The sequence below is a fragment of the Pseudorasbora parva genome, chromosome 16 (genome assembly GCF_024679245.1).
Source record: "Pseudorasbora parva isolate DD20220531a chromosome 16, ASM2467924v1, whole genome shotgun sequence".
Lineage (NCBI taxonomy): Eukaryota > Metazoa > Chordata > Actinopteri > Cypriniformes > Gobionidae > Pseudorasbora > Pseudorasbora parva.
Window position 1 is genome coordinate 3,561,475 of NC_090187.1, and position 16,365 is coordinate 3,577,839.

The following is a 16,365-nucleotide window of genomic DNA, read 5'->3' on the forward strand; positions in this document are numbered from 1 at the left end:
GGTGGATGGTGTGCATATGGCCAGCAGACATGTAGGACAACTGCGCTTGAATTGTGTGATGCTGAGGCTGCTGGGTTTCTTGCTGTATATGATTATGTAGCTGTTGCAGTACATTGATTGACAATATCTCTGAAGAGTGATTTTTGTGGAATTGAATCTCTGGCTGCAGACCTATTATTTTCTCATTTCATTTATTTTATTTTATCATTGACCTTTTATTTTATTTTTTGATCCTAATATTTATTTATTTATTTTAGGATTATTTTCACTTAATTACGTTGTTTATTTGTGAAATGTAGTACATCTGCAGTTTCGAGTGTGTGTGTGTGTGTGTGTGTGTGTGTGTGTGTGTGTGTGTGGGGCCTGGTAAACCCTACATTATGGGGACAAAATATCCCCATAAAGATGGGAATATCCGAAATCCATGTCCTTGTGGGGACATTTTTTGGTCCCCATGAGGAAAACATCTTATAAATCATACTGAGTGATGTTTTTTGAAAATGTAAAAATGCAGAATGTTTCCTGTGATGGGTAGGTTTAGGGGCACGTGTAAGGGGATAAAATATATAGTTTACACAGTATAAAAACTATTACGCCTACAGAAAGTCCCCATTAAACATGGAAACACAACGTGTGTGTGTGATAGGTGATGACATATTTTGTCTGTGTTTGGCCTTACAGATCTGGAGTGTGCGGATGTTCCTCTACTGACTCCAGGAAGTAAAGAAATGATGTCACAGGCTCTTTTGGCCACATTCAGCGGCTTCACCAGGGAGCAACAGCGACTTTCCATCCCTAAAGGTCTTACTTTAAAGCATTTGCATCTACAAAAAAAAAAAAAAAGAAAAAAAGAAAAGAAAAACTCTACCTGTCTAGTGTAAATCTTATATCTGTGTTTCTTAGCTTATATCTATTGCTCTCTCTCTTAAAGGGAAAGTTCACGTAAAAATTAAAGTACTGTCATAATTTACTCACCCTTATGCTGTTCCCAATGTATGACTTTCTTTCTTCCATGGAACACAAAAGGAGATTATACGGGTTTGGAAAAACATCAGGGTGAGTAAATAATGACAGAAGTTTAATTTTTAAGTGAACCTCCCCGTTAAAAGTCACATTAAAACACTCACTGAATATGTTAAATGGTTAGTTTAACCTGAAAAGGAAAATTGTCATCAGTTAATTACCCTCCTGTGGTTGGACACCCGTCAGACCTCCGCTCATCTTCACACACAGATGAAGATATTAGTGTGTAAATCCGATGGCTCAGAAAGGCCTTCATTGACACCAATGTCATTTCCTCTCTCAAGACCCATAAAGGCACTAGATGTCTTTACAACCCCCAAGCCCCCCGAAATAACGACTTAGTGATGGGCTGATTTAAAAAAAAAAAAGTTTCGAACGGTTATGAATCAGCGTATTGATTAATGATTCGGATCGTTAAAGCGATCTGAATCATGAATCAATACGCTGGTTCATAACCATTCAAATCTTTGTTTTGAAATCGGCCATCACTATTTAAGTCGTTATTTTGTTTTTTTTTTGGGCACAAACTTTTCTCATGGCTTCATAAATGATTGTAGAGCCGCTGTAGTGAGATGGGCTTTGTAACGACGTCTTTAGTGCCTTTATGGGTCTTGAGAGAGGAAATGACATTGGTGTCAATGAAGGCCTTTCTGAGCCATCGGATTTCAACACTAATATCTTCATCTGTGTCTGAAGATGAACGGAGGTCTGACGGGTGTCCAAAGACATTAGGGTAAGTAATTAATGATATCATTTTCATTTTTGGGTGAACTAACCCTTTAATGACATTAGATATATTTTCCTACTTATTCTTATTTATCAGATTTACAAGAGGAGGAAATGATAGAGAGAGAGAGAGGAAGAAAGAGGAAAAATGGAAAAGCAATGCATTTTTCTTTTTGTAGTTTCTGGCTCTTTATTCTGTTAGCACCAGTCTGTTTTTAAAAGGGCACAGTCAGATTGCCTAAAAAGAGATCTTGCTAGATAGACACATTGCACTCTGAAGCAGCAGAGGTTATGAATTATGGTCCCCAAACTATGGAAGACCGCAAGATGGCTTTGCTTGCTGTGTCTAGGGTGGCTGAAGTCTGTGTCGGGTCTGCCTCTGTCTGGAAATAGCTGCATGCAGTGAGCACGTGCACAGTCGAGAGACTGAGGCCGACAGAGATAGAGTTGGTGTGCAAGCTAAAATTACAGCTGTTTTTTTCGTTCATCCCATCATGGCATCAAATTTATAGCAAAGTCAGCTGATCATTTCCCATAAGCTACCGGACCTGTGATTAAATTTTGTGTGCATCAGCTTTACTGACATAGCAACTGACTAAACAGACGTTTCTGTAGATGATTATGAACAATACAATATATGATGCAATCTGCATATTTGTGTAACGCTGAGATGTCTTTTGACTTTCGCCACTCTAGACCCCCGCGAGTGGACAGAAGCCCACGTGAGAGAATGGCTGACCTGGACGGTAAATGAGTTCAGTCTGAAGAATGTGGACTTCCATAAGTTCAGCATGGACGGGGCCAATCTCTGCGCACTGGGCAAAGAGCGCTTCCTGGACCTAGCACCAGACTTTGTGGGCGACATCCTCTGGGAGCATTTAGAGATGCTGCAGAAAGGTAGACATCCTCACCGCCTCGACATCTGCACACAATCAGTATTATTTTAGTATCAGTACAACACTATCAACACTAACACTGAATTTTAATTACAGTTTTTGTTATTTTTTTTTTGTTTATTTGACGTGTATGTGTGTGTGTGTGTATATATATATATATATATATATATATATATATATATATATATATATATATATATATATATATATAAAATACACACACGTCAAATAAACAAAAAAATAACAAAAACTGTATTATATTTTGTAATTTATATTTATATATATATATAAAGATTTTTACTAAATATCTTCATGGAACATGGTTTTTATTTAATATCCTAATTATTTTTGGCATACAAGAAAAATGGATAATTTTGTCCCATACAGTGTATTGTTGACTATTACCACAGATATACCCGTGAGACGCAGGACTTGTGAAGTGCTCCAAGGTCACAAATTATTATATTAATCTGAATGTTTTATTTAGGCAGTAATATAATATAATTAATATTAAATGAATACATATTATATTTGAATGCAAACACACATTATAAAATATGAAAAAATATATAATTAATATACATTTTATTTTAGTTCTACTATAGCTCCACCTTTAATTATTATGACTGTAGGCTGTTTGTGGTTGCCGAACAACTTAGATACTTGACTCATTAATATAGAATAATAATATAGAATCCAACTGATGTACAGTCACAGGCGTGAGTCTATCTGAAACTCCGATGCAGTTCATCCTATCATATATTAAAGAGTAAGATAAGCAGTACAGTAAATCATCTATTCTGTGATTTGTCATGTCAAACTCTGAGAGAATGGGAGAGGTGTGTAAACGCCACTCTGACGTTCTGATCAAAGCAGTTTCTGTTGTATTGCCTCGCACCATCTAATGTTATTTAACAGATTCGGCTTTGGAAGTGTGCATAGGTTCAGTGATGTGTGTTGTTTTCTTCACACAGAAGACCCGAAGCATTTCCCCATCAACGGTCTGACCTCCAGTTTCCAGGAATCACGCTATCCATCAGACTACTTTTTCAGTGAGTATCTGCCATTTCTTTCAGTTTGCATCATCACTGTACCTGAGTACACATTCACCGCTTCTGCAATGACTATAAAAGCAGACGTCTGGAGCAGGTTAAATCTTCCTTAAAGTGATAGTGCACCCAGAGATGTGAATTCTGTAATCATTTACTTGAGATATGTTAAAGAAGGTTGGTAACCAAAGAGTTGATGGCACCCACTGACTCCCATAGTAGGAAAAAACTTGGTATGGAAGTCAATGAGTGTTGTCAACTGTCTGGTTACCAACATTATTTGACATATCTTCTTTTGTGTTCAACAGATGAAATAAACTCATACAGGTTTGGAACAATTTGAGTAAATGATGACAGTTTAAATTTCTGTGTGAATGATCCATTTAATGTCTTCCTTGAAGGGTTAGTTTACCCAAAAATGAAAATTGGCCCATGATTTACTCACCCTTAAGTCATCCTAGGTGTGTATGACATTGTTCTTTCAGACGAATAAAATTGGAGTTATATTAAAAAAGTCCTGGCTAATCCAAGCTTTATTATGGCAGTGATTGTTGTTCTGTTTTAAAGTCCATAAAATTGCATCTGTCCGTCATATAACTGCTCCACACGGCTCTGGGGTTAATAAAGGCCTTTTGAAGTGAATAGATGCGTTGGTGTAAGGAAAAATATCCATATTTAAAACTTTATAAAGTAAAGTTCTGGCCAATCGCCTTCTGTATTCAACGAGTGGGAAAAGTGTTGAAAGTGCCTCTGCAGTTTAAAATGCATACGCAACATCTGATTTGTGTAACTGGAAGCATAAGCATTTTGAACTGCAGAGGCACTTTCAACACTTTTCCCATTAGTTGAATATGGAAGATGGAACTTTATTTCAAGTTTAAATATAGAAATTTTTCTTACACAAATGCATCGATTCAATTCAAAAGGCATTTATTTACCCCCAGAGCCGTGTGGAGCAGTTATATGACACACAGATGCAATTTTATGGACTTTAAATACAGAACAACAATCACTGCCATAATAAAGCTTGGATTAGCCTTTTAAAGCAAGGAAGTACTATAAAATCACCACGGACATCATTCAAATCACTCACGTTTATACTTCATTCGTACAAAGACACACGATAGCTTTGTGTGAAGAACAGATTGGAATTTAATTAGGGATGAATTATTGATTTTAATAACGTTGCATTTCTTCGTTATGGACAATAATAAGAAATGGTTGATATTCATTATTTTGTCTAAATAAAATAAAAATAAAATGCTACAAGTGAATTTAGGCATTTCAACATTATAATGTACAATATTAATATTAGTACAAGTATTTTCCAGTATTTTTTATATTTGAATTTTTTACTCTGAGTGTTGCATTTAAAACAGTATGAAACGAGTACAGTATTGAATATATCTAATAAAATATAGAATATCTAATATGCTAACCGTTACATCAAATTGAAGTCATTGTTCACTGAAGCTCTCAAATCAAACATCTTAACTATGGTATCATTTCAGTTAGTTTATTTTACTTCATTTTACTATTTTACTCCTTTTTATTTTTTAATCACAATAGCCCTGGTGCAGACAGCCTGTGGTCTCTATATGAACTGTCATTTATGGAAAAGGTCTATGTAAATACTCTTCTTTTTAAATACAAGTCTGTCTTCTCTTGGTCTTCCTTTCCTCCAGACTATGGCATTGAGCATCCTCAGTGCGTCCCTCCTTCCGAATACTCCGAGCCGAGCTTCATAACCGAGTCTTACCAGACCCTCCACCCGATTAGCTCGGAAGACCTGCTGTCACTCAAATACGAGAGCGAGTATCCAAACGTTATACTGCGAGACACACCTCTCAATCCACTGCAGGGAGACTATTTCTCAGTCAAACAGGAAGTTGTGTCACCCGACAACATGTGCGTGGGTCGCATTAGCAGAGGTGAGTATGAGCCAAAGATCATGTTTTATTGCGTTTCGTAACTGTGAGTTCATGCGAGATAATGTTTGAGGCATCGTTATAAAAGCTAAATCCTCTCGTCTCAGATGCATGTTTACAATCTCCCATCGGGGCTTAAATGTATCCCCATCACCCGCGCAGTGATCAGCAGTGTGTGGTCTTCAAGACCAAGTCTGTCACGACATTCTCATCTCGCATTACTGCAGTTATGAGGGAGTTGCTAGGGAATGAAGTAGACCGTTGGGTTTATTTGTGGTTCTATCACACACCATCTCAAGATGCTCTCGACTGCGGTGGGGGAAAAGAAGAGAAAAACAAAGATGTTTGCTTCAAAGTGAGAGAAGTTTGCAGCCACAGAGCACTGGTAGCCGTCTTTTGTGTCAGCGCGTCCTGGTGAGGTTACGTTACTGGGGTACGAGGTGTTTTTGTGAACCTTAGGTTCTCGTAAGGAGCGAGAGGTGTAAAGCGTGAAAAGAGCGTTCCGGTTTCTCATGCAGTAACTTTGGTTTCACTCCCACTCGTCAAATAAACAGCCTGCCTTGCTCTTCGTGGTCTAACCGTCATGCAGCTGAACAAATGATCAAGATTTGGATTGGGCATTGAGATTTGTCAAAGTCGCTTGTGTATTATTATTGAACAACGCAGAGATCCAGGCTTTCGCCCTCTAGGTACGCGTAGGCTTTATGTGCAGTAAATCCCAGCTTTGGCATCGGAGCTGTGTTTTTTCCTGCGTGGGAAAGTATTTGTGGTGCCACCAAACTCACATGTGGCTTCAATTTTTCAATTGAAGATTTCAGGATCAGGCCCAGCTCTGTGTTATCCTTCATTCTGTAATTGACATTCATTCGAGACCGGCCTTTTATCTCTCCAGTTTGGCCAAAAATAGAGAAGCAATTTGTTTTGATTTTCTTCCAATTAGAGAAAACCCAAATATTTCCACATGGATATTGTGTAAGAGAAACACAGTGTGGTGTGGAGCAGTTCTAGATTTTTCCACGTGGTCGGGTCTAGACCGCTTGTGAACTTCCCTGGCTGGTGTATTCACTGAAAACTTTACACCCTCTATAACCAAAGACATTGGGGTTTGGTTAGAAACATGAGACCAGAGTCCTCATTTATTCCGCGAATGTCATCTTTCATCAAACCAGCAGCTGCTTGTTGTTGTGACGTCACTTCAAATAATTCATTATACACGATTATTCTGCATACAACTTTATATATGAAGATATTTTGCATCATGTACATGCTCCACTTTTCCTTACAACATGCATTGGTTTAAACTATGGAAGCTTGTTTCCGCCATGGAAAAAATAAAAATAAAGATAACAATTTAAAAGATAATTGCGCCCCATTATCCTACAATTCTGGCTTTTTTTCTTGCAATCGCGAGTTATAAAATCAGAATTGCGAGTTAAATAGTCAGAATTGTGAGCTATAAAGTCAGAATTGTGAGAGTAAGGGGCAACCACCCTTTTTATTTCTTATTCATTAGCGGAAACGAGCTTCCATACACAACTGTGTCTGTTTGAATGTGTGTAATGGAAAACGCCTCTGACTGATCTTTATTAACGCTGAAATCTCCACTCAGGTAAGCTGGGAGGTCAAGATTCGTTCGAGAGCATCGAGAGCTTCGAGAGCTGTGACCGGCTGACACAGTCCTGGAGTAGTCAGTCGTCATTCAACAGCCTTCAGAGAGTTCCCTCCTACGACAGCTTCGACTCGGAGGACTACCCCACCGCACTGCACGGACACAAACCGAAGGGCACCTTCAAAGACTACGTGCGGGAACGCTCGGACCTCAGCAAGGACAAACCCGTCATCCCGGCGGCTGCGCTCGCGGGCTACACAGGTCAGCATTAATCTGCTCATCTGAGCTCAGACTCATTTGGGTTTGTTGCATAAGACAGGAATATATATTCATGTTTTTAAATCATACTCGAAGGACAGAGATGACAACTTTATGGAAGTATGCTCTGAGAAAAGTTACTGAGCATGTTTCAATGGTATTATCATCATATTTTGGGTTTGTCTATATGTGACCCAAATTTGGGTTAAAACAACCCAGCCTTTTTTAGAATGTATTATTCTATTATATATGGAATAACATACCACACCATATCAAAATCCATATAGATGTTATTCCATATATCATACCATAAATCATACTATTTATTATCACACATACCATATGATTAGATGGATGGACGGACGGACAGACAGATGGTCAGTCAGTCAGTCATATACAGTATACCACATCATATTAATAACCTTATTTCATGTCATACCATAAATCATACTATTTATCATATCACAATCCCCGTTATAAAGAGAAAATCATATGATATATGAAATTGCATATCACATCATAAATCATACTATTTATCACATCACATGCTCCATTATATAAAAACACATGTTGTATATGATATATGGAATATTGCATACCAAGTCATATACTGTATACCACATCATATCAAAAACCATGTTATACCATGCATCATATCATAAACCATAAAATGTTTTATATATCATGCTCCATCATATAAAAAGAACATATGATATATTGTATATCATGTCATATACTGTATACCATATATCAAAAACATTATTTCATATATTTCACAATAAATCATACTATTGATCATATCAAATACAATATATAAAAAAAACATGCTACGTTATCATGTCATGTATCATATTTCATACCATATACTGTATTCCTCCTTATATTTTATCACAACCCATGTCATATACTGACACGCATCAAATGAAATGTCTATAATGAAAAAAATGAATACTGCAACCAGGAAGCATTTGGAATTGCAAGTACGTGCGTGTCTCCTGCTAAATGAGGCGGCTTGTTTTGTGTTACTGGGACGTAGTTGTTACTGGATCAGTGAACGGGTGTCGTGCACCAGTTTTGAATGCATTGGTGCACTTCGTGACCGCAGAGCCACATTTGTTACACGACTGTATGAATGTCATCTCAGTGTTTTTCTCAGCCCAACTGTTCTGCGAGCGGCTCGTGTACCCAGCAAACACGCCACACCCCGGCTTTCTTCTTCAAGAAAGAAGAGGCAGGCGTACTCTCTCTCTCCCTCCCTCTGTCACCAGCTCTCCGTTTCTTTCTCCGCTGTTTTCATCTTGTACTCCTTATCTGCGGCCCACATCTCAACCCATTTCCCAGGTCGTCTTGGCAACAGCACAAAGTGATAGCAAGCCCTGTGCACTTAAGATGAGAGCTCCTTTATCGGGCCATCTTCGAGGGGCTTTTTTAACCTTGTGCTTTACGTCTCAAACCTACCTGCTCATGTCATATATCTGAAAATGCAGCAGAAAAACAAAACAAAAAAAACACTCCCGTACCATAAAAGAAAGAACATAGGGCCCACTCGCTGTGTGCGGCGCATTTCATTTCTATTTTCGGATCCTTTGAACTTATAAAGAACCGTTTTGCACGCACCTGAGCTAGTTGACATGTGGATTTCTATAGATCCGAGCTAAAAAAAAGACGCATTATGGATTTTGTATGCTGTAGATTGTACATTTTGCATGTGTTTGCATCCTTTTTGTTGTGTTTGTGTGTGTGCATTTGTGCTAAAGAAAAATATTGCACAAAAATAAATTTAAATGGGCTGAAGTACCTTTTTTTACTAGTGTTACCCGCAGTGTCAACACAACAGTCTACAGAGTTCAGAGATGAGCTAGATAAAGCCAGCAAGTGACAAAAAAGATCCAGTTGCTCGCAGAGCTCTGAGGTTTTCGTGTTTGTCGTCATTAATCACATATGCAAGTGCAAATCCATCAGATCTGTGAGGAGAGCAACACAACCACAGTACCGCAACACACTTTCTTCAGCGACGGCTGATTTTTAACTTTATAGGGCGGCTTCCTCATGCAGACACACACACATTAAAGGGACGAATTACCTAAAAAAATGAAACTCATCATTTACTTGTAGATCACAGAAGGATGTGTAGCAGAATGTTCACCCGGTTTTTTGAAAGTTAATGGAAACTGGGGTGGTCAAACTCCAAAAATGACAATAAAAATGCCATACGAGTACTTTGACTACAGACTATATTTCAGTTCTTCTAAAACAAAATGATGACTGTATGAAAAATAGACCAAAATTATGGTTTTGAGACACTAAAAAACCAATGACATTTGGCACCACTGCAGTGTAAAAAAAAAAAAAAAATTGACTTGAAGTGAGGAAATCCATTGCCTTAAAATTATGTAAATACACCATTCATAACTCCTAACTTTTCAGTTATGCATGATGTTTATGTACTTTATGTTATAATTTGGTTTCACTTTATTTTGATGGTCCCTTTAAAACATTCTCTAGACTATGAGTAACATTGCACCTACATGTCTCCTAGCTCTCATTAGAGTGTTAGTAGAGTTTTAGTAGATTGGTCGGGTTAGGGTTAGATTAAGTTGCTTTATATTCAGTAGAATGCCTGTTGGGGACCATCACAGTGAAGACATAAAGCAGACTGGAATGAGAGTTCGCTGACATGTAGTTTCAAAGTTACTTGTAGTCAACAGAATGTTCAAAAGGGACAGTCAAGATAAAGTGTTACCAATCATTTTAAAGCAATGGGTTTCCTCACTTTTTTTTTTTTAAGTCAACTGCTCACTTTTACATTGAAGCGACCTTTGATTTTTGCATTAGATAATGTTGAAATTTACATTTAACTAAGATTAGTAAATACTTTTGGGGCACACTTTAGTTTAGGGTCCAATTCTCACTCTTAACTACGACTTTTGCCTCAATAAACCCCAACTACTTATTAACAGTTAGTGCGGTAGTTGTTAAGTTTAGGTATTTGGTGATTTAAGTAATACAGAATATGGTTATACAGAATAAGGCATTAATATGTGCTTTTATAAGTACTAACAAACGGACAAAAGTAATATGCATTATAATAAGCAACTAGTTAATAGAGAGAATTAAACACTAAACTAAAATGGTTAACAAATGGCACCTTATTGAAAAGGGTTGTCATTGCTTTTGTTGCGTTTTGGAGCTCACCGTTCACTTTTATTGTATGAAAAAGTGCACGATGAACATTCTGCTAAACACCATCTTTTGTGTTCAAAGAAAGAAAGTCATGCATATTTGGAACGACATGACTGAGTAAAATATTTATCCACCCACAAATATTTGTTTTAGTGTGAACTATCCCTGTAAGCCCAATGCTTTAGATCCAAGTTGTTTTCTTCAATCCTTGCCTTTGCTTGTAATCATGCTCTCTCCAAGCAAAGTGGCCTTAATGTACTTTTAAAGCTTTGCTGAAAGTCAGCGCTGGATTTGTGTCAGTCGGAGGGTTTGGTTTAGGCATGTAGAGGACAGACCGATTGCTTTCCATTCCCGGCTCCTTTGGGTCTAATGAGGGTGTGTTACAGTAGCCGTGCTTATGGAATGTGTTTTAATGCATTTACCTACATAAACAGATTACTGCATTGATCCAGATGAGTGATTCTGGTGATTCATATGTTTAGGAGACAAAGAGAGGCAGGCAGACAGAGAGGGAGAGGGTTAGAATGAACTGTTGAATTGTTGATGAGATAATCTGCTTCAGAATTGCATTAGTGTTTTACTGCATTATCGGCGAGGATATTTTTAGCCGGACATAACGCACAGTGAGGAATTCTCTAAGAATGAGTTGTGACTGTACTGTTATCACCATTTATTTTGAATGTGCATCACTTTGATTTACCAGCCAAACAATCAGATAACTGAATAAATGAATGCCGGAAGTAAAAGTGTAACATTAACTGTCCTAAAATCTCATACAGTAAGCCTAGTTTACAAAAAAAGAGGATGCATAGAAATTAGGGGTTTCACCACTGTATATATTTTTGGCATTATTGCTGAAAACAACAACAACAAATAAATAGATTATAATCTGTTCGTTTAAATACATTGTTTTAAATGCTACTATTGAATTTAGGTATCACAAAACATTAGAATGAACAATAATATTTGCTTTGAGGTGGCATCAGAGGTAATCTGAATGTTAAAATGAGCATGTACAATTACATATCCAATAATCATAACCTATGAATAAATGTATAAATCTGGTACTAGTGCAGGACTTGATGTTCACGGGGAATTAGACTCTCTTGTCTTCGCTGTTGTTTTGCAGCAGGTGTGATATGAAGGGACGGTTCATTTAATGCACACAAACCACAAGATGAAGAAAAGCCAAAACTTATCTCGGCGGGTACATGAGCTGCTCTGCTGCTGCCTACACACTGTGAAGCCCTTGCAGGAGAGATCTCGCTCTATAGGTCAACACGACCGCATAAACCCTTCACGCTAGTCCTTAAATTGCTTCTCACAATCAAGTAGATTAAGAAGCACGGTTGCAATATTTCGAATGTCTCCTTAAATATGTCACCGTGCAGAAAGGCTGACGTCTTTAAAGTTGACCCCATCACAGTTAGTGGCTTTAATGTTAAAGCTTATGAGAAAAAAGCTCTCGTTTTGCAGATGGTCGCCAAGGGCTTCTCTCTCTCACACCCACACAGCCGTTCACACACATGTAGACATCACACACATGTGCTTTCAAATGCATCCGGGCGACACGCAGACACATACATCATGGCTTGCGTGATCAAACGCATTTATCCGCCAGATATTTAGCCTTGGGGCAAAATCCAAATGATGTCAGAGGTTTGGAATTCACATAAAGAGTCCAAAGCTCAAGCAGGACATGGTGCAGTAGCCAGTCAATACTGCATTGTGTCTCTGTTTTCATGCTGAGTGACATAAGGCTAATGGGATGTGAAAATCCGTTTGGACCATGATATGAAATCTAACATTTCTTTGATACTTAAGGAAGTAGAATGAAATGTAGAAGTGAGTAGTCTAGAATGGTAATGATATGGTACTTTGACATGATGCATAGTCTATATGCATCTTGAGATCAATGAGTATTTTGTTGTCAACATCCACCATAAGATTGTATTAAGTTGTGCTATTGTTTCTCCATTCAGGCAGCGGACCCATCCAACTCTGGCAGTTTCTGTTGGAGCTCTTGACGGACAAATCCTGCCAGTCCTTCATCAGCTGGACTGGAGACGGCTGGGAGTTCAAGCTCTCTGACCCTGATGAGGTGAGGGGTTATACAGTCAACATGCTGCCTGTGTATTTGGGGAAGGATGATGGACTCTGAGAGAGAGAGAGATATTTTCAAAAGATATTTTACAAAAATATTTAAAAGATATTTACAAAAAGTGTTTGTGTGTGTGTATATATAATTATATTTGTACTTTTTTTAAGGGACTATGCAGGGCTATCATAGTTCTCTGAATCTAAACCATAAAATCAGTTGCTTGAAATTAACTTGAAGTTATATATAAATCCTCTGAACCCCTTCACCTCACCACCTCCACCTGCCTAGATCTTCTACAGCATTTATGCAGCAGCAGCAGATCTTACATACTCACAGCAGCATGTCTGTGTATCTATTAGCAGTAGCAAGTCCATATTTGCAACGTAGCAGATGTAGTCCACCCAGACCAAAAACATTAAAATTGTTCAGTAACATGCTAAAACCATTCCAAAAGTTGTCATTATGATTGAAATGTAGTTGACATAAATTTGTAAGTGTGTTTTGGGCTCCACCACCACTGTAAGCGAGAGCTCATGGTTGCACACGCCATAGAATCTCATTAACAGACGATTCAGTATTTTGCAGATGTTTCTTTTTGTGGGTTCCTAATCCTGACCCCTGTCTCCCTGACCTCTAGGTGGCACGTAGATGGGGAAAGAGGAAAAACAAGCCCAAGATGAACTACGAGAAGTTGAGTCGCGGTCTGCGCTACTACTATGACAAAAACATAATCCACAAGACGTCCGGCAAACGCTACGTCTACCGCTTTGTGTGTGACTTGAAAAGCCTGCTGGGATACACTCCCGAAGAGCTCCACACCATGTTAGATGTCAAGCCCGACACGGACGAGTAGACTTTGGACGGGGAGGGGGGAAAGGCTGAAAATGTCTCTCACAGACCCTGGAAAGAAAAGAAAAACGGGTCGTCCATTTTTGGGTCCAATCACATTCCATCTTTACACTTAGTCGTGGTCCAGTCTTGTTTTGAGCTCGTACGGGACACAAAAGGAAGCATCAAAACATTTACCAAAGTTTAGAATCTGTAGACTTTGTGCGTCTGTATTGTTTATAGTTCTGCGGGAAGGGAAAACTCTAAGTTCAGGTAGAACTGCCGTTTTGTCCCTGTAGCACAAACACCGGGAAGGAACAGAGGACAAAGAGATGGACATTTCTTGGACTGAATGCTCCTGTTAATAAACGCATTGCCAAAATTAGAGACAAGAGGAATATCGCAGAAATATTTACAATTACGTTACTTACTGTTTCTGTCTCCTTGCATATCCACCAGGAGGAAGCCAGTTCTCAGCCGGACCAAAATAACATTTTTGAATTGTATTTTTTTTTTGTATCGTTTCTTAAAGACCTATATGTGTCAGTATTAATTTGTGGATCATAGAGATGCTGTCCGGACAGAGATTGCACCGTTTTGTACATTTTCATATGCAGAAGTTGAAGGTTTATTGAAGTCAAACTGTGCTTAGATATTCTCTCTGCTTCTTTTAAGGTCACACTCGGTTTCGGGTTGCTCTTACCGCAGTGTCCGTGGCTGAAAACGCCATCAAAATAGATACCAGAGTCTCACCCTTTTCAGTTGAAAGAGACGTACCTCAGTCAAACTGAGAGACGCATATGAAAGCGGCCGTTTGGCTTCTCAACGGTGATACGCACACGTTTGTGGTGAAAAAGAGTGTGCGTTTATGACACCGCTGGTGTTGTTTCATCACTTGTATTAAGACAAAAGACATCAAACATTTCTTGCCTTGGTCTGATTGTATGTGAAGTCTTTTCATAAAGTCTTGCCTTAATATAGCACATCGTGTTTATGAACTCTGTGTCTCAGAGAGGTAAACTGAAACGTGTGTAGGAAGGTGACAACCAGAATGTCATTCAACAGGGCCTCTTCGCAATCAATCGGTTTGCTGGCAGTGCTAGACTGAGCCGAAAGCCATGAACTCGAGACGTCTGAGAACGATTTGCGCGCCACGTGAGGTGTTTTAACCTTAAGAGCGATTTGCAGCATGCATCTGGATTGTCAAAGTGCGTGAGATGGATTTTGCAGTGGCAAAAAAAACTCTTTAATTTTCGAGATGGTTTGTGAAAGTGGCTGTTACTTGTAGTGGCGGATACAATGCTAAGATAGGAGGACCACCAGATCATGCTGATACTTTCGGCAGCTTTAAAGATGAGGGCGTGTGCTACTATGTGCGTCACAAGTTCGAAAAGGGCAGTACGATTTGTGATGGTTATTTAAATGCAGTATTATAGTCATTGAACTGTTTTAGTCATCGCTGGGTGACTTAAGCCAGAGTTATATCGCAGTGTCCATGAGATGAATGATGTACTTTAAATGTAGTTATTTGGAGAAGCATTGACACTGACGTGTAAAGTTCCAGTATTCTTTAGTACTTTTAAAGGCTAGATGCCGTCTTCAGTGCAGCGCTTCGACTGTTTCACTGTGTGGGAAGGGTCTCGTACACAAGACCTTGTGGGAAAAGCCAAAGTAAAGAACGTTCTTCTAAGAAAACAAACCGTACTGTTTACAGAGGCAGATGCTACCCATCCTGATTGGTGGAGCTTTTGGAATTGTCTATTTTTACAGAAAACATTTCATAAAACCGCTAGATTAAAAGATGAACCTTATTCACAAGAGCTCGGAACAAAGTCTCGTTTCAGTCACACCGTCCTACCGTGAACAGCGGTACACAGTGGTACATCACCTGAACAAGCTAAAGAAGTCTAATATCAAGAGAACATGTTCATGACAGAAGAAAGCCCACAGTGATGTTACCTGACATTATTCTTCAACCACACCGAAAGCCAGCAACATGTTGCATGGAAACAAGGTCATAATGCAGTCTTAGTCCTGATCGTAAAAGGTGATGCATTTGTGTAAAAAATGAACACTTTTGACAGATGCATATGTTTTTTTGTTTTGTTTTTATTTCCCCACAATTTTGCCTTATTTTGTATATTTTATATTCTGTATTTTTTTTTGTTTAAATGAGAATTTTAATGTATTTAGTTCACAAACATTTTGATATTTTTCAATAATTTATATTTTATAAACTTTGAAATATGAGATGCAGACAGCTGGTGCTTTCGTGGGGGGGAAATAAGGTAGCGCAGGACAAAATGTAGCGATTTTTCTTTTATATGAAAAAGAATAAAAGACAAAAAACAAGAAAAAGTTTTAAGACCTGTCTGCTTATACAGTTCTGTATAGATAAGGCTGATGCTGGCCCATCATTATGTTCTGCTGGAGAGTTTTATAAACAGTAGCTTCTATTTCTTATTGTACTTTAAATTGTTGTTATTAAAATATTATGTGGAGAAAATGATCCGTGTGCTGCTTGGTTATTCATTCCAAAATGAATCTTTTTTGCATTAATGCTGAATCAAAAGTAGCACAGAGGAAGACCCACCCATGGCTCATAACTCGCACAAACGCAGGAATGAAGTTGCTAACGCATGCATATCATCACCTTGCTCTCCCTGTGCAGCGCTCTGCAGGCTTTGTGGCAGATTTGTGGTTTTTTTATTATGAGTCTTGGTTAAATGAGCAGCTCCTTTCTTTCATTGCTAATCATCATACA

General features: G+C 38.4%; 1 protein-coding gene across 6 annotated transcripts in view; it reads left to right on the forward strand.

Moving 5' to 3' along the window:
- Positions 1-16,099, forward strand: part of ets1 (v-ets avian erythroblastosis virus E26 oncogene homolog 1) — a 57,804-nt gene extending 41,705 nt beyond the window's left edge. For 2 of the 6 annotated variants that reach the window (XM_067419142.1, XM_067419146.1), the window contains 8 exons: positions 682-801; positions 1,027-1,056; positions 2,446-2,646; positions 3,620-3,697; positions 5,380-5,625; positions 7,232-7,492; positions 12,655-12,773; positions 13,411-16,099. In XM_067419142.1, the coding sequence (XP_067275243.1) occupies positions 682-801; positions 1,027-1,056; positions 2,446-2,646; positions 3,620-3,697; positions 5,380-5,625; positions 7,232-7,492; positions 12,655-12,773; positions 13,411-13,626 (1,271 nt within the window). In that variant the 3' untranslated portion in view covers positions 13,627-16,099. The remainder of the gene's footprint in view (positions 1-681; positions 802-1,026; positions 1,057-2,445; positions 2,647-3,619; positions 3,698-5,379; positions 5,626-7,231; positions 7,493-12,654; positions 12,774-13,410) is intronic. The other 4 variants (XM_067419144.1, XM_067419147.1, XM_067419143.1 and 1 more) reach the window with 3 other exon arrangements.
- Positions 16,100-16,365: the final 266 nt, after the last annotated feature.